This window comes from Bos indicus, chromosome 2 (assembly GCF_029378745.1).
Source record: "Bos indicus isolate NIAB-ARS_2022 breed Sahiwal x Tharparkar chromosome 2, NIAB-ARS_B.indTharparkar_mat_pri_1.0, whole genome shotgun sequence".
Taxonomy (NCBI): domain Eukaryota; kingdom Metazoa; phylum Chordata; class Mammalia; order Artiodactyla; family Bovidae; genus Bos; species Bos indicus.
In genome coordinates, this window is record NC_091761.1 from 133,030,267 (window position 1) to 133,054,288 (window position 24,022).

At 53.4% G+C, this 24,022-nt stretch overlaps 1 protein-coding gene across 3 annotated transcripts in view; it reads left to right on the forward strand.

Annotated features, from left to right (window-relative positions):
- The window catches only part of CAPZB (capping actin protein of muscle Z-line subunit beta), a 140,078-nt gene that overhangs the window by 46,063 nt on the left and 69,993 nt on the right, over positions 1-24,022 (forward strand). For all 3 annotated transcript variants that reach the window (XM_070777830.1, XM_070777823.1, XM_070777827.1), the window contains exon 2: positions 21,088-21,177. In XM_070777830.1, coding sequence (XP_070633931.1) covers positions 21,088-21,177 — 90 coding nt within the window. The remainder of the gene's footprint in view (positions 1-21,087; positions 21,178-24,022) is intronic.

The following is a 24,022-nucleotide window of genomic DNA, read 5'->3' on the forward strand; positions in this document are numbered from 1 at the left end:
GGGTGTGGCTGATCTGTCTCACTTGAGCTGTTGGGAACTTGGGCAGCCACCCTGCCTGCTGTGCTCGGGTCCTGTGCTGCTTTCTTCTTTTCTTTTTCCTGGCGTATAATCGCTCTGCAGCATTGTTCGTTTCTGCCGTGCGGCAGTGTGCATCATCTCTGTGTACACGTGTGTCTCCTCCCTCGTGAACCATCCTGCTCGCTTACGCCTGGGCACAGGGTGTGAGGGCAGCCGGAGAAACTGCCAAGGAAGCACTCGATGTTAGGACCTTGAGTCCCTCAAAGAAACTAAAAAGCCCCCCAAAATAAACAAACCCACCACCAAAAAAAAAAAAAAAAACACCCAAGCAGACTCCAGGGGCCGAATCTAACAGGAATAAGCTCCAGGATGAGTGGTACATGGTGAGCCCTCGGCGCATCAGTGGGATTGACCCCGGGGACCCCCTGAACTGTGTCACAGGCAGGGCACAGGCAGAACCCGGAGTGTGGCCAGAAGCTGAGGAAGGACATGGTGGCTTGCACCAGGGGTTTGAAGCAGTGCTGCTGACCCAGAAGTGGCGCGTTTTTGGATGCCCGGAGGACTGGGGGACGGGCGGCAGGTGGGGAGGGCAGGTGTGCGCCCAGCGCCGCCCTGGGACGTGGGGAGTCGGCCACTGCTGACACCGATCAGGCTGAACGACTGGGTGCTTCAGGGGTTTCCTAAGAGGGAAGTGGGCCTCTGAAGTCACAAAAACTCTTGAGATTCTCGATTCTTCAAGGACCTTTGACTCAAAGACTTTGGGAGTTGATAACCATCTTCTCCTGGGTTAACGTGAAAGTGCATGGTGTGCTCTACAGGAAGGACGCGGTAGTTAAGATGGTTTTGAAACTTTTTTTCTGTACGTGTGGAACAGGAAAGGAAGTGGATTACAGGAAGGAGGTGGATTTGTACTTCATCTCATCTCTCCGTGATGGAAGCTTTGCAAATACCTTCCACGGGGCATGTTGTTTGCTGACTGTGATGGGCTCATCTCTTGGCACCATCACCATGCTCCGTACCTCCTTGCTCTTATGTGGTCTCGGGTGGAGCCCGCTGATGCTCACATCGTGCAAGGAAGAGTCCTGACCCAAGAGGAAATCTGTTTTCCATCAGTGATTGGAAACAGATTCCTGCCCCTGCCCCCTTGCTCTGGATTTAATCCTCCTGTGAGCATCAGCGAAGCCATTTTCCCGACACCGACCAGCTGCCTGCCCTTGGCTATGGGGGAACCCTAAAGGAGGGTGGACAGCCCTTGCTGGTGACCTTGACGGCCCCTCAGAGCCCGTGAGCCTCCGGTGGGGAGTTAGGCACCTGTCCATGTAGACTGGGAACAGCTCCGTGCATCTGAGAGCGGGGACCCTGCCCCGGCCCTGGCTTCTATGCCGAGGCCCCCTAGGGAAGCCGCACAGGGAGGCGCAGGGCGTGGGGCAGACCTGGTCCGGGTTCCAGTTCCACGAGTAAAAGCTGGGACGAGGCCCCGGATCCCTCGGAGGGCGTGGGAAGCCCCCGGGTCGCCTTCCAGGGCACCTCGGGGTGCTGCTTGGCATGCTCTGGGTTGCCTCACCCTTGCTACCTAATTGAATTTTCTCATTCAAACCTGTGGCCCCTGAGCTCTCGGGCGGCACTACACTCCGGAGGGGGGAGAGTAGCCGGCGCTTTGTTGCTCTTCTTTTCTCCCCCGGCTTTGCTGGGCTGTAACCGAAGCCCAGGGCGGCACGTATTTCAGGGGTGCACAGCGTGATCCTTGTCTGTTTGTTTTACGATAACGTGGAACATCTGCCTCCATGCGCCCCCGTCCTCCCCAGCCCATCAGGACGTGGCGATCCAGCTGGCGGCGCTGGGGCAAGTGTGTCCGTAAGCATTCCCACGATCCCTGAAGTGAGGAGCGTGACCTCGGAACTGTGTGCGCGGGCCCCTCCCCCGAACGGGGAGGAGGTGGGCGGTAAGAACAACGCAGGGATGGATGGATCCCTGTCTGGGGCTCTGCGGGGAAGCTGAGCGTTTGTGGGCCGTCCAAACACTGGCCCTCTCCTGGGATTCACGGGTTAGAGGGGAAAGTGAATTGATTTCTCCCTTCATGTTGGAGGCAGGAGCCTAGCAAAACAGCCCCCTCTGCTTTGTTAAGCTCTCTTGTGGCGCCTCCTGTTCGTTTCCGTCTCAGAACTCAGGAGTGAAATGTAAGGAAATTGGCCAAGTGCAGCAAACGTGCCTTCTCTCTGCGCCCACGAGCTGCCCCGCTGGTGGGTCGAGGCTGGCTTCGCTGGGGTCCCTGGTAGACAGTGTGTTCAGTTTCCCTGGGCCGGTGGGAACCGGGGAAGACGCCTTGTGAGCCGTGGAGACCTCGAAGACCGTCTTGCTGGGAGTTTCACTGCCCAGCGTGTCTGGCTCCTGATCGCTTTTCCAGTTGCACGGATTCTCCATTTCACATCAAGCCCTTCAGACCATGCAGAAGGGCTCTGAGCACCGTAGGCCAGCTGCCTCTGCCGTCTCTATTTATTCCTGTGACCAAGAGACAGGAAGTCATGGATGTTACCATTTATTTCCTGTATTGGAAATTTAGCAAGCATCCCACTCAAAAGCTTGTTTAGGAAAGCGTGTTAGGTGAGGCTCCGCTGTGTGCTGCCTGGCTCTGAGTGTCATCTTCCTCTGTGGATGAGGACTCTCCGAGCTGGAGGTGATGAGGGTGATAACATCCTGGCCCTTGAGTCATTCAGCACCTGGTCCTCAGATTTCTCCCCATGGTGCCCTCAGAAGCACGTCGCGAGGGCCTCTGCCCTGAGCCAGAGTGATGTTTCTTATATTTGTGGAATACCCTTACTCACTGAAGGTCCCAAATTGCAAGACTGCTTTCAGTGAAAGTGACCAGTCAGTGGATATTTGTATCTGGATGAGATTCGGTTTTATCTCCTGTGGAACAGGAGAACGCTGTTCTGAGAAGTCGAGTGTTCAAAGTCATAAAGAATTATAATAAAAGCCTTCCTTGAACTTTGGCTCCATAGAGGTGTATGCTGAAATAGGCTCAGCCCAAAGCGCTGAGCCTCGTCTGGCCCTTCTCTGATCAGACCCTCAGCCCGCCGGGCCCTGCTGTCCTGAGGCCTCGCTGGCGCTGAGTTGATGCATACAAGCCCAGCCCTGTTCCTAGCCCTTGGCAGAAAGCCAGCGAAGCCTTTGTTGTGAAATTCTAGGTTATATCCATCTACCTTTTCTTCCTTCCGCTTCCCTGTTGACTTTCCATGTAGAATGCCTGCAGTGACTGTGCCCCAGCTGTGTGCTCTGTGAGGACGCCCCCCACTTGATCCTTAAAATAACAGTATGTGACGTAGGTGCTGTTTAATTAATTGCCCGTGGGTTTGTTGCTGTCATTTTGGGGGGTTTTTTGGTTGTTTTTTTTGTTGTTGTTGGTTTTTTGTTTTCCTTCTTTTTTAAGTGCAACATGCATCTTGTGGGATCTTAGTTCCTCTATCAGAGATCGAACCTTGAAGGCCTCTACCAGAGATTGCGCCTTCAGCAGTGAAAGCACAGGGTCCTGACCACCAGAATGCACGGAGTTCCCTGATGACGCTTGGTTTGTAGATGAGGAGACCTAAGTGAGGCACGGAAGAGTGAGTCCCTCGTCCAGGGTCACACAGCTGAGACCTGGTGGGGTCAGGGTTTGAACGCAGACCTTTCTCTCAAGCCTGTACTGTCAGCTGGAGCACCATGTCGCCTCCCTCCCAGGCTGCTCAGCTGTGCAAGGATCTTAAAACTAGTCATTCTTTCCACTTCTTTTGGATTCTTGAAAACAAAGAGGTAGCCGCCATGGTCCTTAGGACGAGGAGGGAGCACGGTGGCAGCAGGTGACCCGGCTGCCAGACAGCACAGGGCAGGCCTTGGGGTCAAAGGCAGGCTGAAGCCCGGCCCCACCACCGTTACCAGTGGAACCTCCCAGAGTCACGGTTTCCGCATCTGCGTCCTAGGGCTTAACGTCCTGGGACTGTTTGTGAGATTAGGTGAGACAGTGGCATTTAAAGCCCTTGGAGCGATGTTTTAATAAGTTCTAGCTGTTGTTTTTACTAGTGCGTTCTGGGCCCGTAAGTCTGGTCCTGCCGTGGAGTCGCTGCCCAGCGACAGGCTTTGGTGGTGGTGACGGTGGGGTTTGCTGGCGGGGCCTCCTTTGGACGGTAGAGGGAGAGGCGGTCCTCATGGTGCTATGCAGCATTTGAGCTTAGTCTCTGGTTTCCTTTTCCTTCTCTCTTATTTTTTATACTCTGTGCCCCACGGGGCGTGTGAGACCCTAGTGCCCTGACCAGGGGTTGAGCCCACGCCCCCTGCACTGGAAGCACAGAGCCTAACCATTGGACCACCAGGGAAGATCCAGTTTCCAGTTTTCAAAAAGCTGCCTTGGTGTGGACACAGAAGGGGGAAGAAGAGGGTGGGGCAGATGGAGAGAGTGGCCCTGACGTATATACGCTGTCCTGTGTAAAGCGGGCAGCTGGTGGGAAGCTGCTCTGTAGCAGAGGGAGCCCAGCCTGGTGCCCTGTGATGACCTAGAGGATTGGGCGGGAGCGGGAGGTGAGGGAGGTGCAAGAGGGATGGATGTGTACACAGTGGCGCTGACTTGCCCTGCTGTGCAGCAAAAGCCAACGCAACAGTGGGAAGCAGTTACCCTCCAGTTACAAAAATATCTTAGGGTTGGAACTTGTTGCTTCCCTTCGTTTAATTATTTTTACTCATTGAAGGACTTTTAAGCTCCTCACTCAGCCAGCAACCTTCTTTAGACATAGCACTCAATGTTCAGCGAAGGATGGAAAGAAGGTTTTGAGCTCGTGAAAGCGTCTTGTTGGTGAGCTGTTCTCTAAGGAAACCCGTCTTTTGAGAGAGGAGGGATGTTTTCACTCAGAAAGGTCAGTTTGCTCTGACCCAGAAGAGGTGGCCACGTCCGGTTTGATTTTTCAGCTCCTATCCCGTGGCTGCCCACCTGGCATGCCCTCAGGTAGTGTGAAGCACAGACGTGGAGAGGCGTGTGTGTTAATGCCGCGTGGGAATGCTGGAGTCCTGCGCCCTGAAGCTAAATTCTGTGGAGGAGGTTGGTGGTAGTATCTGTTGTTTAACTGAGTACTTAGTACGTTCCGGAAACTCGGCTAGTTTCTTTACACACACTTTATAATGTTCTCAAAACAAGGCTGCGGGATAGGTATTATGACTAGTTTTATTTAACAGACGAGGGAATTGAGACTCTGGAAGGTGAAGGACTTTCCCAGATCTCCATTTCTAGGAGGTGGCGTTGAAAGATTTGAACCCGTGTCTGCCTGGCTGCCAGGGTCTTCCGTGCCACTTGCAGCCTGGCAAGGGGATCTGTTTTAGGTTCCAGATACTGAAGCTGGGAGGACCTCGCCTTTAGGCATCTCCCCGTCTGGTGGGTCCTGACAGCTGGACGAGGAGAGCCTTGTAACAGGTCTTGGGTTGGATTTGCAAATCCGTCACAGGTTGGGGAAACGTTTCATTGTCCTTCGCCGTCACCAAAGGCAGTGGAAGCTTTGGGTTGTGTTTGGGAGCGCCAGAGGGCCTGGCGTTGTTGCGGGATTCCCTGTACTGGGATGTGCTGTCCCCGGGGTTGGTGGTGGGGTGTGGCACCGTACGAAGGAGCTGCCCTTGACCTGGACGGGGCAGGCAGAGACGAAGGAGCTGCCCTTGACCTGGACGGGGCAGGCAGAGACGAAGGAGCTGCCCTTGACCTGCACGGGGCAGGCAGAGACGAGGGAGCTGCCCTTGGCCTGCGCGGGGCAGGCAGAGACGAGGGAGCTGCCCTTGGCCTGGACGGGGCAGGCAGAGACGGGGGAGCTGCCCTTGGCCTGCACGGGGCAGGCAGAGACGAAGGAGCTGCCCTTGGCCTGCGCGGGGCAGGCAGAGACGAAGGAGCTGCCCTTGACCTGGACGGGGCAGGCAGAGACGGGGGTTTCCCTGCTGATTCCCACTGGCATCTGAAATGAGAGGTCAGGGACCCAGGGAAGAAGTGGGCCAGCTGTTCGGGTGGATGTGTTAGCCCTGTGTTCCTCTTTTCCTCAAACCGCCCTTTGGATGCAGGTCAGAAGGCAGCACCGTCCTCTTCTCGATGAAGTACTCCGAAGGAGGCTTTATCTCGCTCACACCCTTACGTCTTCCAGCTTTCGCACCGTGACTTGTCTACCTGAGCCACTGGCACTTTGGACCAGTCCTCTGGGAGCCGTGTGCGGTGTGTGCTGGCGGAAACCCGTGGCCAAAACGTTGCGGATCTCCTCCAGCCCGTCTTGGAAATCAGTTTAGAGGAAGGTTTATGTGAATTGGCTGCTTCTGCCATGAGAAAGGGAGTATCCTTTCCTCAGCCTTCGTCCGTGAACACATGGATGATGTTTCTCCCCCCCAAAAAAAATTCTTTTAACTCTTCTTTGGAATACAAGGGTGCTCTGTTCCAGTCACCTTTGACTTTGGTGAAAGGCTTCTTGGATTTCTTCTGCCATCAAGGTAGAAATGGACGGCACGCAAGGCATCCGTTGAAGACTCCTCGGGATCACCCCTGCCTGTGTCTTTAACAACCAGTTGACAAAGTGGAGGGATTAGTCTCGTTACGTGAAACCCGCCAGGACCCTGCAGAGGCAGCAGCCAAAGACTCTGTGAAACATCCGTGATCGGACAGTAGGTCATGGCACCTTTCAGATCTTCTGAGGAGTCTGGAAACCATCCACCAGAGAGACAGTCTGTACCGTGTTCGAGAAATCCACCCGTCACTGACAGTGTTGTGAGAGTGGAGTCTGTGGTGCAGGGGGACGGGTTTCAGAATTTGTTAGGAGGTAGAGCTGTCCCTCGTTTGCCCAGCCCAGAATCAGAGACTCGCGGCCCCTGTCTGATTTCTTGAGCTAGCAAGTCGTTCTCCCGTCACTTGAAGTTGATTTTCTTCTAGTTTGGGTTGTTAGCATTCTCTAGAGAGATGGTTAGATGGCATCACTGACTCAGTGGACATGAATTTGAGCAAACTCTGGGAGACAGTGAAGGACAGAGAACCCTGGCGTCCTGAAGTCCATGGAGTTGCAAAGAGTCTGATGCGATTTAGCAATGAAACACACACACACACACACACACACACACACACACTGTGTGTTCACAGGAGGCAGAACACGGATTTTGTTCTGTGTCCTTCTCTGTCGTGCGTGCTCAGGATCCGGACCTTTCTGAGCCTCGGTTTACTGTCTGTAAAGCTGGGGGTGACAGTGCCCATCTCACGAAGCTGCTGTGAGGCTTTCCTCCGGTGGCCCAGAACGGAAGCCCGAGAAAAGACTGTGCCTGTAGGCTGAGTGCTGATTGCGACTGGAGTGCCCGCACGCAGGATGGTCGGCAGGCTCTCTGAGGTTGCGAGCCCGGGCCGATAGAGGTGGAGGGGGCCAGAGGAGGGCCTTTCTCTGCTTGCAGAGTACCCCTGCGCTGCGCGCCTCGCTCCCAGCAGCCTCACTCCCAGCAGGGGCTCCGCCTGAGCAGGTAGCGTGCGCTGCGCCCTTCTGCCCCTTACGGATCCCAGTTGCTGACTCCTGGTGGGGAGTTTTCACTGTTCACCAAACTCACCACGCTAGCTTTGTCCCTGCAGAGGAGCTGTCCCCCGGCCTGCCGTTGAGAGATTTGGGGAATGTAAACCTTGGGTATCCGAAACCTTTTCCTTCCCCACCCCACAGCGGAGAGAGCGCTCCACCTCCTGAGCGATTCATTGTGGACCCTTCACTCCCTGCAGGATGTGTAAGGGAAAATGAGCCGATCGCTCTAGGCGTCGACACAGAGCCTGTATGGAGGTTGCTGGGTTTTGCTGCAGAATAAACATATCAGGGGGGAGAGGCACTTGGACATCCTCGTTGCTGGAGGGGAAGCTGAGGTAACTGGGGGTCTCTGCTAGGACCGTGGCATTTGTATGTTCCTGATGGCCTCAGCTGGCCTTGGGGACAGTGTTAGAGGCTCAGTCGTGTCTCTCTCTTTGCAACCCCATGGACTGTAGTAGACCAGCCCGCCAGGCTCCTCTGTCCGTGGGATTCTCCGGGCAAGGATAATGGAGTGGGTTGCCATTCCCTTCTGCAGGGGATCTTCCCGACCCAGGGATCGAACCTGGGTCTCCTGCTTTACAGGCAGATTCTGTACCTTCTGAGCCACCAGGGAAGCTGGCCTTGGGGAGTCCAGTAAACAGGGAGAAAAGCAAAATGGCAGGATTATGTCTTGGTACTGTTCTGGGCTGAAGAGATGGGCAGAGGATTGAGGAAAGAAAGCTGAACGGAACCCAGGAAGACAACGAGCAGGTCTGCTGTGGGTGAACGTGGACTGTGGTCATCTCTTTCTGTTGTTTTCTGCCCAGAAGGTCTGTGCCTTCTCCCATTCTGGTTTTAGGGGAGCCATGCACTCCTTACAAACCGGGAGGAGGGTGTTGGTGGGGTGGGAGTTGGGAAGTCTGCCATTTTTTGTTGGTACTTAATGACTTGGAAACTTGAAATAACACTCCACCTGCCTTTCTTGAGACTCCTGGCAGCCTAAATGGAAAACTTGTGTCAAGTGAGCAGAAAATGAGGGAGGAAAGGGCCCTGGAGCACCCAAAAACTATTGTGTAGAAGTCCTGGCAGATAAGCTGTGTGCTTCCCAGCCTGGGAGAGCGCCAGCACCCACGGAGGCCGGCCTGCGGGGACGCCCTGGGGGCCAGACTCAGCTGGGAGCGCCCGAAGGATGGAGGATGAAGGGCTGACCTGCTTCATTCCCCACCCCCTGTCCCTGCAGTAAAGGGGAAGAACCACAACACGCATACAACACACACACACCACACCACACACATATACACAAACACACACACATCACACCACACATATCACACCACACACACACCACACCACACCCACACATCACACCACACACACACACACACCACACCACACCCATATACACAAACACACACACATCACACCACACACACACCACACCACACACACACATCACCTCACACACACACACCCCACACCACACACATACACACACACACACACACACACCACACACACACACACCCCACACCACACACATACACACACACACACACACCCCCCACACACATCACACCACACCACACACACACATCACACCACACACACACACACACCACACCATACACATATACACACACACACATCAAACCACACACACACATCACACACACACACACCACACCACACACATACACACACACACACACACACACCCCCACACCACACCCACATCACACCACACCACACCCACACACACACACACCATACACATATACACAAACACACATACACATCACACCACACACAATCACACCACACCCACACATCACACCACACCACACACACACATCACACCTCACACACACACACACACACCACACCACACACATATACACACACACACACCACACCACACCCACACATCACACCACACCACACCCACACATCACACCACACCCACACACACACACACACACACACACCACACCATACACATATACACAAACACACACACACACCACACCACACACATATACACACACACACACACCCCCCACACCACACACACATCACAGCACACCACACCCACACATCACACCACACCCACACACACACACCATACACATATACACAAACACACATACACATCACACCACACACATACATCACACCATACACACACACACACACACACCACACCACACCACACACACACATCACACCACACACACCCACACATCACACCACACACACATCACATCACACCACATACACCACACCACACACAGCATACCACACCCACACATCACACCACACACACACACACAATCACACCACACACACCACACCACACCCATACATCACACCATACCACACCACACACACACACACATACACCACATCAGACACACCATACCACACCGTGCGCACACACCACACTACACACCACACACACACATACCACACCACACACACCATACCACACCACGCACACACACCACGCTGCACACACCACACACACACTACACCACGCACACACACCCACACCGCACACACACACCACACCATACACACCCACACCACACCACACCCACCACAGCACACTTAATCGCACACACAGACACCGTACCACACACGCACCTGGCTTCATACGGTGTCAGAGTGCTCACAGACTCTGGGACGGTGACTCTGGACCCAAGTGTTTGAATCTGCGACTTGCTCCTCCTCTCACAGTTGGGTTTTTTTCCTGTTTGGTTTGTTTGCTTGTTTCGTTTGTTTGTTCTGATTTCACAGCCCATAGCAGGTGAGGGCAGGAGTGCAGCCGGCGGCCTGACAGGAGAGGTAGGGGAATTCAGGGTGCAGAGCCAGGCCGGTCCAGGAGCGGCCGCCGCGCGGCGTCCTCTGTGGGTGAAACGCACTGACCGGTTCATGCGTCGTCGTATAGAAGCATTTTAGAGGGAGTCCCTCTCAGAATTAACGGAGAGCTGGTTTGTTCACGCCTCGGGTTGGCCCCAGGAGCCGCTGCGGAGACCAGGGTCCGCGCTTTCGGGCTGCTCACACGGGAGGCCACGGAGCCACGTCGGGCGTCTGGAAGGGCCGGGGGAGTGCGATGCCGGGTCGCTCTGCAGGGGCGCGGCCCTTGCTGCCCGCGGCTCGCCTGGCCGGCACGTGCGTTGGCTCACCGGCCCCTCTCGGGCAGGGACCGCGTCTCAGTCGTTCAGCTCGCGCGGCGATGCCTCCCGTCTCGCGGCGGTGGAGCAGGGCCAGAGTCGGGTGGAAAGAGGGCCCGGGTGGGGAGCATGCTCTCCCCACGCCGCCTGGGGCACGTGCTGCTTCTGCTGCTGACCGTGGGACCCTGCACAAGTTCCTCTGAGCCTCACCGTCTGTCTGTAAAACGAGGGGTCAGGCTTTAGATGAACTTGGAAGGCCCATCTGGATCTAAATCCCTGTGATCCTGGCAGGACTTTTATTATTTTTTAATTTTAATTTAGTTTTTTTTTTGGCACGTGGGATCTTAGTTCCCCTCCCAGGGATCGAACTCGCACACCCACCCACCCCTTCCCACCACCCTGGAAGTGCAGAGCCTTAACCACTAACTAGTCTGCCAGGGAAGTCCTCTGGCAGAATTTTTTTTTTTTAAAGCAGAGGCTTGTGTTTTTGTTTTCATGGTGATCAAAACAACATTGTCCCAAGGCACTGAATTGCTTTCACCTTGAAATGGTTAATTTTATGTTGAAGATGACCTTGACCCAGCAGTGAAAATTCTCAGCAGAGGCTTGGTCCGCCAGATGGGCTTCCACTGTGGCTTTGCGGAGCTTGGTGTAGGGTTTTGGAATTTCCCCTGGGAAGGCATGCCATCCACAGGGACGGCCTGTGTGTGTCTGGTGGGCTGCCGCCCTCCGGCCGCTGTCATCCACACGTCCCTCGCAGAAGATTCAACCAGAGGGCACTCAGTCAGGGCAAGGAAACACTTTTTCTTTTTGTTAATCCAAACTGTGCAGTTTCCCAGCGGCCTGCAGATGAGTGGTTGGCTGGGCCGCCCTGCAAATCTTCCCCACGTAGCCCCCGGCACACATTGTTCCCGGGCCACATGGCAGAAAACAGATTCAGCTTTTAAACAGAGTCGCCTGTTGGGTCACAGATTATACAAGACAAAAACCACGGTGCCTTTAGACTCCATAAACTTGTGATAAATCAGCCTGGGCTCCAGCGAAGTTGGCCTTTGTGCTGTCTGTGAAGTATTTGCTAAGCCTCTTGGGAATGTAAACGAGGGAAGGACTTGATGAATTTAAGAACAAACTATAAAGGCCTTGAAGCTTTGGCTGGTTGTTTATGTGTAGACAGATGCTGTTAAGTACAGATCGGCCTCAACCAGTCCCTGGAGCAGGCCAGGCGGGGCTTCTGCTCAGAGAACAGAGCAGTTTGAAGTTCCTGCGTGTCCTTGAAATTACAGTCGCTGTTTTAAAAGGGCACACGCAGTCGTACACACGCCAGTGAGGCTGCGGCATCGTCTGGTGGGGGGCAGAGGGGCCCCACTGGAAAGCTCAGGCATCTCAGACCCCTCGTTTCTAGTAGGTTCCCTTGACCTGTCTGTCCCGCCTCTTAAAGTCTTTGGCCCTCTCGTCCTCTCCAGCCCCACCCCTGGTCACATGGGCTCCCCACAGGCGCCACGGGCCTCCTCCTGTGTCAGTTACTGTTGCCGTCTCAGAACCACTCCAGAACCTGGTGACTGCAAAGAGTTGCAGTCACATGTTATCTCCATTGGTTCCGGGGGCCGGACATTTAGGGGAGAGCCTTGGCCAGGCGGTTCTGGCTCAGGATCTCGGGCTGTTGAAGCTGGCAGCACCTGCAGGCTGGCCAGGGTTCTCCCTTCACCGTCCAGGCGTGTCTTCAGGTGGCCTTTCTTCATCAGGCGGCTCTTCCTCACAGCGTGGCTGCCTCAGGGCGGCTGCGCTGGGCTGCAGGCCTGAGTGTTGAGCGGGCGAGGGGGAGGATGAATGATCTTTTATGGCTCAGAAGTGACCGAGGTCAGCCCTGCTGATTGTAGGAGTCAGAAAACTCCCTGTTCCAAGAAGGGGTGGGGGAACGTGGACTCCACCCCTCAGCGGGGCAATGGCCAGAGTCTCGCTGTAAGACGGGCGAGGGGTGGGGGAGCTTGTTCAGGCGGGATTTTGGAAACTAGTCTGCTTCATTCTCTACAACTTGACAGTACTCCTCTCAGTCCTCTGTGGAGAAATCTTCGGGGGCTCCTGATCGCTCCTGGAGAAGCAGGTTTTAGAGTTTAAAGGCTGAGCAGAATGGCACAGAAGCTGTACTTAAGAAGTTGACCAGCGCAAAGCTGCTGGGAGCACGGAGGTTCCGTTCCATTCCCTGGAGCCTGCTGACAAAACCGCTGCCCTCTGGGGTTTGGGCTGAAGCCGGCCTTGCTCTGACCCCTCGCTCCTCCTGGGGCCAGGCTCCAGTCTTTCCCAGCCTCTCCATCTTGCTGCACCCATGGTCTCTGCGTTGGCCTGGGGCACCCTTGCTCAGCCAGTAATAACGGGTCGTGGACACCGTCCCCTCTTTCTGAGGATCTTTGGTGGTTCCTGGCACCACTCGTGCACATTTACTCCCAAGGTGTCTCATTTTTGTGGACAGAGGTGTTTATTGCATTAAGCTTTGAGCTTATCCCCGGCTAGGACATGTCCTGTTCTCTGCACCCCCGCCAGGAGATGGAGTCGCTGTTGTTGCTGATGATTTCCGAGTTAGTCTTTGCCCTTGGAGTTCCTGCGGCCGGCCAGGTTCCACTGTGTGCAGACGCTTGGCAGCACCACCCGGCGTCTGACAGTCCCGTAGCAGGTCTCTTCAGCTGTGGTGTTTTATTTGACTTTCTGTCCTGAAAGAGTATTAGCAGTGGTTTTACTTGTCATCAGGTGATTTTAAGCAATTCATGTGTTTCTTCAAGCCGCGTGAGAAACCAGCAGAGTGAAAACGTCCCCTCGCTGTTGATGTCCTGAAAACACAACCGCAGATCTAAACTGACGCCGTGAGCCTCACCAGCGCAGAGCGGGCTGGCTGTCCCCTCTGTATGCGACACCCTAACAAGGGCTCCTCTGCAGTCTTTCCCTGTGTGGATTCTGACTGCTCCACGAGCTCCTGGAGACAGTGTCAGAACCAATGCTTGTCACCTTGGGAGCACTCAGATTATTCAACAGCTAATTGAACGGGTAGAGAATTCCAGAGTGACGCGAAACAGTCATTCTTGTCCTTTTTACCTTTCAGCCTGGAAAATGCCACCAGTAGGAAGGGGGAGCTGGGAAAGCTCCTTTGATGAAGGGGAAGTGTGTCTAGGACCAGTTAGGATTTCAAAGGAACCGTGTCGTGGAGACCCCTGGTCACGGGGTGACTGGACAAAATAAAGAGCCTGGAAAGCCTAGGGAAAGAATTGACTCACGACGAGGTGCGCATGCGTGCATGCGGTGTACCCGGAGCTGCCCCGTCTGCAGCTCCCGTGTCCCCTCGTCAGGGACCTCACACTCACCTCAGGACCCTGTGCTCTTCTGTGGCTGGCTCCTCGAGTGTCGGGACTAGGTTTCCTTCCCTGCGCCCGGTTCAGGGCGCTCAAGGCTCGGTGGTGGAGCTGAAGCCTGGTTGCGGGCCTGCAGGGGCTGTTGAAGGGCAGGACGGTGCAGCAGGTGCGTCTGCTCTTACCCTGGGGGCGATGCGCAGCCCACCAGGGGGAGTCTTAGCGTCCTCTCCCCAGATCCCAGGCCGTGCGGCTAAGACCAAAGCAGGGCACTCCTGACCCCTCTAAGGGCTGGAGGCAAAAGCCCCAAGAGGCCTTGAGCTCCCTGCCCTGGGGGAAGATCTTAAAGGGGTTGCAGAGCTCCCTGCCCGCTTCCTGCCAAGCTGCTGCGGTTACCCAGGTGGTGGTTGTGAAGGGGATCTCACTAGGCAAAGGCGAGGCTCTCAGCGCCCGGTCCTGGCGCTGGAGTCAGACGCGGGGTGGGGGTAGGTTCCACGCAAGAACACCTTCTTTCTTCCCCTCCTCAGGCTTTAGACTCTGAGCTCCTTGATCCCAGTGCCTGTCCTTGCTTGCTCTTGGTTTTTTTTTTTTCCGTGTTACCTTTAAAAAATATTGAGCGAAGTGAAACAGTGACAATGAAAAAGAGAACTCAGAAATCAACCTGTGCGTATATGGTCAATTCACTTTGGATAGAGGAGTCACGAATGAGTATACAGTGGGGACAGTCTCTTCACTGAATGGAGTTGGGGAAATTGGACAGCCACGTGTGAAAGTCTGAAACTGGACTCCCGTCGTACACGGCACACACATCAGCTCAGAAATACTTAGATCCCTGATAGCTGTAAAGGACCATGCTAACATATGTGTAAGTTTAAGCATCCTGATGCCATGAATATCTCTGAGTCCATTATTTCACGCAGGACCTCGATGAATGTCGAGTTTTATTTTTCCCTCGTGGCTCCTTGTCCCTCTTCTGAATTTTGTGTTCGTCGTCCCCTCGTCTTGGCAAATGAGAAGGAAGGCCTTGCTGTGTCAGTGTAGAGTGTGTGTGCACCGCGTGTGGGGCTCAGGGCTGCTGGGCTGTGAGCTTCTGGGAGTGGCCGCGCCCTCTGTAGCCCTCTGGCACTCGCTTCCCCAGCCCCACTCATTCTATTTCTGGGGCCACGCATGTTGCTTGTAGCTGTGCACCAGCCACGTTTTCTTCATCCTCTTGTGCTGTTTCCTGTTTGGACCTCTAAGGATTTGGGATGACTCCCAAGCAAAGGGCTCCAGTTAACTATAATTTAAAATATTTTTGCAAGCTGTCATTAAGTTTTCCCATGTTGCTTGGCTTTATGGGAAGCTTTTTAGTCATTTACTAATTTAACGACAGTTAGACATCCTTACTCCTTGGAAGGAAAGTTATGACCAACCTAGACAGCATATTAAAAAGCAGAGACATCACTCTGTCAGCAAAGGTCCGTCTAGTCAAGGCTATGGTTTTTCCAGTGGTCATGTATGGATGTGAGAGTTGGACTGTGAAGAAAGCTGAGCGCCAAAGAATTGATTGTTTTGAACTGTGGTGCTGGAGAAGATTCTTGAGAGTCCCTTGGACTGCAAGGAGATCCAACCAGCCCATCCTAAAGGAGAGCAGTCCTGGGTGTTCATTGGAAGGACTGACGTGGAAGCTGAAACTCCATTGCTTTGGTGAAGAGCTGACTGATTTGAAAAGACCCTGATGCTGGGAAAGATTGAGGGCAGGAGAAGAGGGGACAACAGAGGATGAGATGGTTGGATGGCATCACCGACTCAATGGACATGGGTTTGGATGGACTCTGGGAGTTGGTGATGGACAGGGAGGCCTGGCGTGCTGTGGTTCATGGGGTCACACACAGTTGGACATGACTGAGCGACTGAACTGAAGACATCTTTAGCCTTAGAAATTTGTAGTGAGTGTTTCCTATTTAGATTATTAGGATTGATTCAAAATACAAGTTAGACCATTTTGCAGTAATATTTTAATGCTTTCAAACTCAATACAGTCAGAGGACTGTCTGGAAGGAAAGCCTGCATGCTGCTGGCGCTTTGGGGGTGAGGCTGTGGTCAGTGCGTTGGAGGTGGGGATCTGTGAACAGGCTCCTCGGAAGCATGGGAACAGTGTCTTTTCATGTGGACCTTTTCTGGTCAAGTTATGTTGTTCCTTTTTCTAAATACTGAGCTTCTGGTTAATCCCTTCTGAACTTCCCATTATGTCTGAGTTAAAGATTCAGTGTAGCTAGGCTTCTTTTAAGAACTTTCCCTTGTTCTCAGGAGTATTGTTAACATCTAGTTGAGATTATTTCCAAAGACCAGACGTTTCAGGGTTACGGGTAGTCTGTGAGTTAGAATTGTACGTAAAATGCTCTGTGCGTGTGCAGTTTTCCGGATTCTTAGCTTTAACCAGAGTCTGGGAGTTTGGAATTCCCCAAAACAATTCTTTTAAGCCGAGGTTTCTCCAGCTTGGCTTTACTGCCCTGTTGGGTCAGGTTGTTGGGGTCCGTCCTGTTCATCGCAGGGTGTTCGTTCAGAAGCGTCCTGGGCGCCTTCCCACTGGGTCCCCTCCTGCACAGGGATGACAGCCGAAAATGTCTCCGTACGTTCCTCACGTCTCCTGGGGGCGCTGTGGGGAGGGCAGAATCAATCCCAGTTGAGAAACGCCCGTTTATTTTTTTTAGAGTGGTTTTAGGTGTGCAGCAAAGGTGAGCAGAAGCTGCAGAGATTTCCCCTGCACCCTGGGCCTCTCCTGCTGTCGGCATCCCCCGCGAGCGTCAGAGCTGACGCACCTGCCCTGCATCCTCATCACTCAGAATCCATGGTTTTCATTCAGGCTCACTCTTGGTGGTTGTACATCCTGTGGATTTGGACAGATTTGAAACGACATATCCCCCTGATCCCTGCACACAGCACGACCAAGCAGGCAGGCGGGTCAGCCCGTGTGTGTGTGTGTGTGTGTGTGTGTGTAGGCAGGTCAGCCCGTGTGTGTGTGTGTGTGTGTGTGTGTGTGTGTAGGCAGGTCAGCCCGTGTGTGTGTGTGTGTGTGTGTGTGTGTGTGTGTGTGTGTGTGTGTAGGCAGGTCAGCCCGTGTGTGTGTGTGTGTGTGTGTGTGTGTGTGTGTGTGTGTGTTTTCACTGAGTCAGGTCCGACTGTGACCCCATGGACTCTAGCCCTCCAGGCTCCTCTGTCCATGGGATCTCCCAGGCAAGAACACAGGAGTGGGTTGCCAGTTCCTTCTCCAGGGGATCTTCCCGACCCAGGGATCAAACTCACATCTCCTGCCTTATAGGCAAATTCTTTACCACTTGAGCCACCAGGGAAGCCCTGAATGACACATGCCTGCCATTATCACCATTATATATAGTATTGTAATACAGTTTCACTGCCCTAAAATTCCTCTGTGCTGTGCTGTTCTCATCCCTCTCTCCCTTCCAACCCCTAGTAGTCACTGATTTTTTTTTTAAAATTGTCTGTGTAGTTTTGTCTTTTCCGAAAGGTCGTAGCTGGATTCATACGGTATGTGCCCTCTTCAGATCAGCTTCTCCCACTTGGTGGGCGTGCACAATTTGCCTCCTGCGTACCCTTTCATGGTGTCATAACACCCCATTGTCTGTGTTACCACAGCTTCTTTATCCACTCACCTACTGAAGCCATCTTGACTGCTTCCAAGTTTTGGCAATTATGAATAAAGCTGCCATAGACAGTTGAGGGCAGGCTTTCGTGAGAACATTTGTTTCCAGCGTGGTTGCTGGATTGTGTGGCAAGAGTATGTTGAGTTTTGGAAGAAACTGCCAAGCTGTCTTTGGAAGTGGCTAAATAGCAACCCACTCCAGTGTTCTTGCTTGGAGAATCCCAGGGATTGGGGAGCCTGGTGGGCTGCCATCTGTGGGGTCGCACAGAGTCGGACACGACTGAAGTGACTTAGCAGCAGCAGCCCCGTTATGCGCATCCTCCGACAGTGAATCGGAGTTACTGAGGTGCCACGTTCCTTTCAGCTTTTGGTGTTAACAGAATTCTGGGTTTCGTCCATTCTAATGGACGTGTAATAGTATCTCATTTTGCTTTGTATTTCTCTGGTGATGTGTGATGTTGAGCATCTTTTCAGATGGTGCTATTTACCGTCTGTGTATGTTTGATGAGACATCTGTTAAGGTCTTTGGCCCATTAGTTTATACTCTTCAAGTAGTTTGACTTGATTCATTTAGGGTTTTCTCTTCTTGCCTGGCCAAGGGAATACAGAGCTATTTACAGAGTTTTGAACAGCTAGCTTCTGTTGAGAGCAATAGGAGAGACTTCCGGGTTGCCTTGAGTGGGCAGATGTTATAAAATATTTATATTTTACAATATTTTTAAAAATTGAAATATGTACTTGTGTGCATACACAAAAGCACTCCCAATCAAATATATACTAGTATGTATTATGCATTTCACAAGTATTCTCTAAATCATCCTGACGACTCTGTGAAGTAGATAGTATTCTCATTTTATGGATTATCAACCTTTAAAAGTAAAATAGCTGGTTATTTTACCAGCAAAATGGACTTATTTGGGAATTGCAAAGAATTACAGTTCAGGAAAAAATAGCAAAGTGTAGCAAACAAAGGGAAGGAACCTTACTTTATAGAGAAAAAGGAAGTTGAGAAGAGGTGCTTAGAAGGAATGGCCGCTGGAGGAAGGGGAGAATTCGGGGGTTCAGGTGGTGATGTCTTCCCGTGGGCTGGGCTTGCCGCTGGACAAGGAGAAAGCCTCTTTCCTCCTCCTGGAACGCAGGGTCCGCTCTTCCTGTTGGAGTGTGTAATTGGTGTTGTGTGTCGGTGCTTGAGAGCTCCCCCTTCTGGCCGCCCGGCTCCATTTTAAGTGTAGTTTCCTTTCTTCCCCTTCACAGGATGAGTAGATGTCCCTAGAGGTTAGGAAATGTGCCCAAGTCCTAAGCTAATGAGCGGCAGAGCCCAGCACTGGACAGAAGCCGGCAGCAGCAAGTTAGTTTCCATGTGTTCTTGACCCTAGCAGTACTAAAATGTCTTCATGTCGGTGGGCCGCGTCCCTTGGGCTTGGCTGGCACAGCAGGCCTGGCACACGTGGGGAATACCTGGCTGCTGGGAAATTCCACTAAGTGGAACAAGTGCTGTGAGGTTTCCGGAGTGTGCGTGTGTCTCTGCAGAGCACAGCCTGTTTGTTGCGTCTCAGAATGAATTCTTGTTGATGGACAGGGGTTTTTGTTTTTGTTTCTTTTTTACAAACAGCCTGCTGTATATGCTGTATCAGCTACCTGGGGGGGAAACTGCCTTCAGTTAGCATATGCGTTATGTCTCTGGGTGTATATAAAGCGGGTCTTTGTCCCATAGCCTGTTTGTGATTCATGTACACGGAAGTGCAGGTGGTCGGATTCAGAGTTTATGTTTTATTACTGTCAAATGTAGCATTTCCAGGATTACCTCGTGTAGTTTATAAAGCTTCTGGAGCTTGTTGATTCAGGGCTTTCAGAACTCCTGAGATGGGTCTGGGCAGAGCAGATTAAGGCTGCGAATCAGCCGGCGCCTCTGGCTGGGTGTGTAGGGCCCCGCCCGCCTCATGCGCTTCCCAGCGTCGCACGCGGTGGTCTGCCCCGTCCTCCCAGGCCCGCCTGTGTCACCTTACTTCTGGCTGCTGTGCCGCAGCCCTGGCTTCCCTCTGCGTGAGAGCCCACTGCGCACTGAGTTAATCCCTTGCACTCTCCCAGTCTCGCCCCGATTCAGTTCCTGCCTGCCTCCCTCCGCGGTTTGTTGTGGTTACAGTGCGTGGCGGTGGCTCTCAGCGTGTGTCTACAGCATGAATGCCAGTCTCGCCCCGATTCAGTTCCTGCCTGCCTCCCTCCGCGGTTTGTTGCGGTTACAGTGCCTGGCGGTGGCTCTCAGCGTGTTAATCCCTTGCAGTCTCCCAGTCTCGCCCCGATTCAGTTCCTGCCTGCCTCCCTCCGCGGTTTGTTGCGGTCACAGTGCCTGGCGGTGGCTCTCAGCGTGTGTCTACAGCATGAATGTTGTTTGTTTCTTTTGGCCGTGCTGGGCCTTCATTGCATGCGAGCTTCTCTCTCGTTGCAGAGCAGGGGCTGCTCCCTGGTTGTGGTGCGTGGGCTTCTCATTGAGGTGGTCTCTGTTGTTGCGGAGCTCAGGCTCTGAGCGCAAGGACTTCATAGTTACGGCTCGTGGGCTCAGTAGTTGAGGCTCCTGGGCTCCAGAGCACAGGCTCAGTAGTTGTGGCTCACGGGCTTAGCTGCTGAGGCAGGCGGGATCTTCCCGGACCAGGGATCGAACCTGAGTCTCCTGCATTGGCAGGTGGATTCTTTACCAGTGGGCCATCAGGGAACCATGCAGTATGAATATTAAATGAAGAGATGAGTGTGAGAGGAGAGCAGTCTTTATCCTCCTGGCCCTGCAGAGCACCGACCCCAGTTTCCGCCCTTGTCCACCTGGCCACCGGGAGGGAGCTCTTGACTGGAACTGTTTCTGGTCTTGGTCTGTTTTGCAAGGGCCTGGCACCTGGGAAGGTAGGCCCAGCCTCGGATGAATGACTGCAGCCCGTACACGTTGGCGTGCGTCTTGTTCTTTGCCTTTTTTTTTGTCCTTGGCTTGGAGCCCATCGGGCAGCCTCACCTGGTGACATGTCCTGACGGTCATGGCGCAGTGACAGCAGAGAACAAAGCCTGACTGCTCCTTGAGCCTTCTCACTGCAGAACCAGTTAGGAGTCCTACGTCTGCCAGCCTGTCGAGGTGGAGAAGGAAAGTGCATGAGACTTTGAGAGCAGGGCAGCTTTCCGAACTTCTCGGCCCCCTTCCACAAACGTAACTATCTTTTGAATCCTCCACTTGAGACAGATGCTGCCGTCCTGGGGGCCCGGCCGGTCTCCCCCCGGGAGCTGTGGCAGTGGGCTCGCTGCAGGCCTGTCTGCTCTCAGGACACCTGCGCAACCTGCCGCTGTCGGAGCGGCTTTGAAACAGGGGGTTTGGTGTTTCTATGGGCAGAATGACTCAGACACTCCTGTTTATCTTTTGGCAGAGTGATCAGCAGCTGGACTGTGCCTTGGACTTGATGAGGCGCCTGCCTCCACAGCAAATCGAGAAAAACCTCAGTGACCTGATTGATCTGGTAGGTGCCTTGGTTGTGCGCTCGCATCTGGGGCTGCCTTATTCACCTGCTCCACGAGGAGTTCAGACCACACCAGACACCGCCTCCCCAGCTGGACGCCACCGCTGCCTCATGGGGCTCCTCTGGAGAGGAGAGGAGCTTCCGCTGGCTGCCACTCCTCCTGAGCGGCTGTGCTCATAAAGCCAAAGACGGGGGCTCTGAAGCAAATGCTGCGCCCCTTCCTCAGCTGTCTTGCTTCCACCCTCCAGACGCTTGCAGTTAGGCTTGGGGAGGCGGAGCTGCACACACACAGCAGGACCTGGCTCCGGCTATGCCAGTCTGCCGCTGTGGGCGTTTCTCCAGCCAAAGCAGGACAGAAAACCAGCCTCCCAAGTGCCTCAGTGGCTTCACTTCTAGCTTGAAATGGCACAAAGCACAGAACTGGGCTTTTAAAGAGCTCATTGCATCTATTTTGAAAATATTTATTTGTATGAGAACAAATGATACAGAAGGGAACGTTTTAGATAGACACTTTCTGTATTGAAAAAATCTCTCACTCTTCAGCATAGGAGACAATGCAGCTTCAACACGAGATCATCAAGAATGATTTCCCTGTGGTCCTCTGTGGAAACTTTTGGGATTTTGTGACAGTATTGATTGGAGTGAAATGCAGTTCTATTTAGATTTCTTCTTTGATTAGTAAAACTATTTTTAAAATATTATATGTATGCACTGAACTGAGATATCACAAAATGATTATTTTGTAATGAGATTTCAAGGTAAGTAAACACGTGTATCTTTTTAAAAAGCATTTGGTTATTCATGTATATATACATACATGGAGTGACTGGCCTCTGGTGCCAGAGAGTCACTGGCACCATAATGTTATTTGAAAATGTTTAAAGTGTTAAAAAAAAAACCCCTATGAAACTGTGAGAAATCATGCAAAGAAGTCAGATAAGATCAAGAGACAGCTGAGGTACTAGATCATTTGGCCGGCGGGTTCTGGCCCTGGGTGGCGACCGGAGCCCGCCCCGATCAGCCCCTGTTCTTGTCACTGTGTCCCCCCGGCTTCTCAGAGGGATGATCAGTTGCCAGCTGTGGCTCATCAGTAGCTTAAAGATAGTAGCTTGAAAACTTGTTCATATGCTTAGTGATATCTTTAGTTCCACTGTATGCATTCAGAACAGTTTTACTGGGGAAGAATGTTACTGCAGGAGATGTGGGTCACTCACAGCTGAAACTCTTGCCAGCAGTCCGCAGGGTCCATTGTGCAGCTGTCAGTCTACAGAGACACAGGCTCCAAGAGAGAGGCAGCTGTGTGGACAGAGGCAAGCTGGTGGATGGGACTGTGAGCTTGCTGCCTTTGCTGTGTAATAGTTCTGGAAGGAAGGAAGGAGAAGGGTTCTCCAGGAATAGATGAGAAAGCCGTGATGAGAAAGCCCGCTCTGGGTGCTTGTGATAGAAACGGGGCAAAGGTGGCTAGAAATGGTGGCAGGTCCTGGCCGGGCCGTGAGTCATTTCAGGTGTGAGGGAACAGAGGCTGAGTTGAGATGCACGAAACCCACCGTGTGCTTGGAACTGGGGATCCCACACCCTGCACCTGGCAAGGGCCAGCTCCAGGGCCTAAGTGGCCTTGGTGTGCTCATGAGGTCTGGCCAGCGTACCCTTTGCTCCTGTTGCTTCTTGCCCTGTGAGCTCTGATTCTCTGGGGCTTGTTTCCAGATTTCTCTGGGAGTGCCGTACATTGGGAGTTCTATGTGAAAGATCCTAATTTTTAAACATTGGCTCAGACATCGGATGGGCGTGTGAAATGTGAGTCAGAGAAACGATCTTTGTTGGGAAATGATGAAACATAAAGTTGGATGGGTGGGAGGTGTCCTTAGAAGTCATCAGGAGGGCTTGGATTTGACGTGGCGTCGTCACCATCGCCCCATTACCACCACAGCCTTCTGTTCCCTCACGCTCATCTGAAATGACTGCTGTCCCTCATGGGCAGTGCATCGTGCTGAGCGCTTTCTCTGGGTGGCCTCGGTCACCTGTCAGCAGTCCCGTCGGGTCGCAGCGTGAGAGGCGGGCTGGGCCGTGCTGCATGGCTTGTTTTCCTTGGAGAGCTCTAGCTGGCCAGCTGCGGCCCGGGGTAGGCAGAAGCCGAGGGTAGGATCAGGCCCCTCGGCTGGTCAGCTAGGAGGCCACGCTGCTGCTCCTCAGCCGGGCGTCACAGTGCGCCCGGCTGTGTGTCGGTTCAGCTCACCAGTTTAGTTATTACTGTGTTTTAGAGACAGACCAAACAGAGAAGTCAGAAGTGATGAGCAGATTTTTTCTCAGTGGAGTCTCCTTGGTGTTTCACAGGCTGTTTTGTTCTTATGGCAACGGAAGTGTTTTCCTGCAGCTGTGTCCTGTCTCAGTGGCGCCCTCGTCCCTGTCGCAGGGATGTGTATGTAGCCGCTTTGGTGGAAACCTAGTCAGTGGGTTCCTAAGCTGCATGGGCCAGTTCTCCTTGGGCTCAGCAGGGACATCGCAGCGCTGACGGTGAATGAAGGAGTGAGTCACATGCCATCCTTCACCTTGGCCAGATAACAGCCTGCCTCGGGGGTCAGTTTGCAGGACAGCACTGGCCCAGGTGGGGTCCCGTGCTGTGGGGCCCCTGATGGGCCATGGGGAGGAAGCGGCACCCCAGAGGTCGCTGTCAGGGGGCACTGTTCTCCCACCTGCAGCGTAATCTGTAGAAAAATGACTGGAGAGGGGACGGAGGCGGGTGGAGGTGGGGGGTCAGCAGCTAGCGTTTGGTGAGCACGTGCTGCGTCCCCAGGACTGAGCTGGATACTAGTTGTGTTATTTCATCTAATTTTCCAAAAGGAAAAGG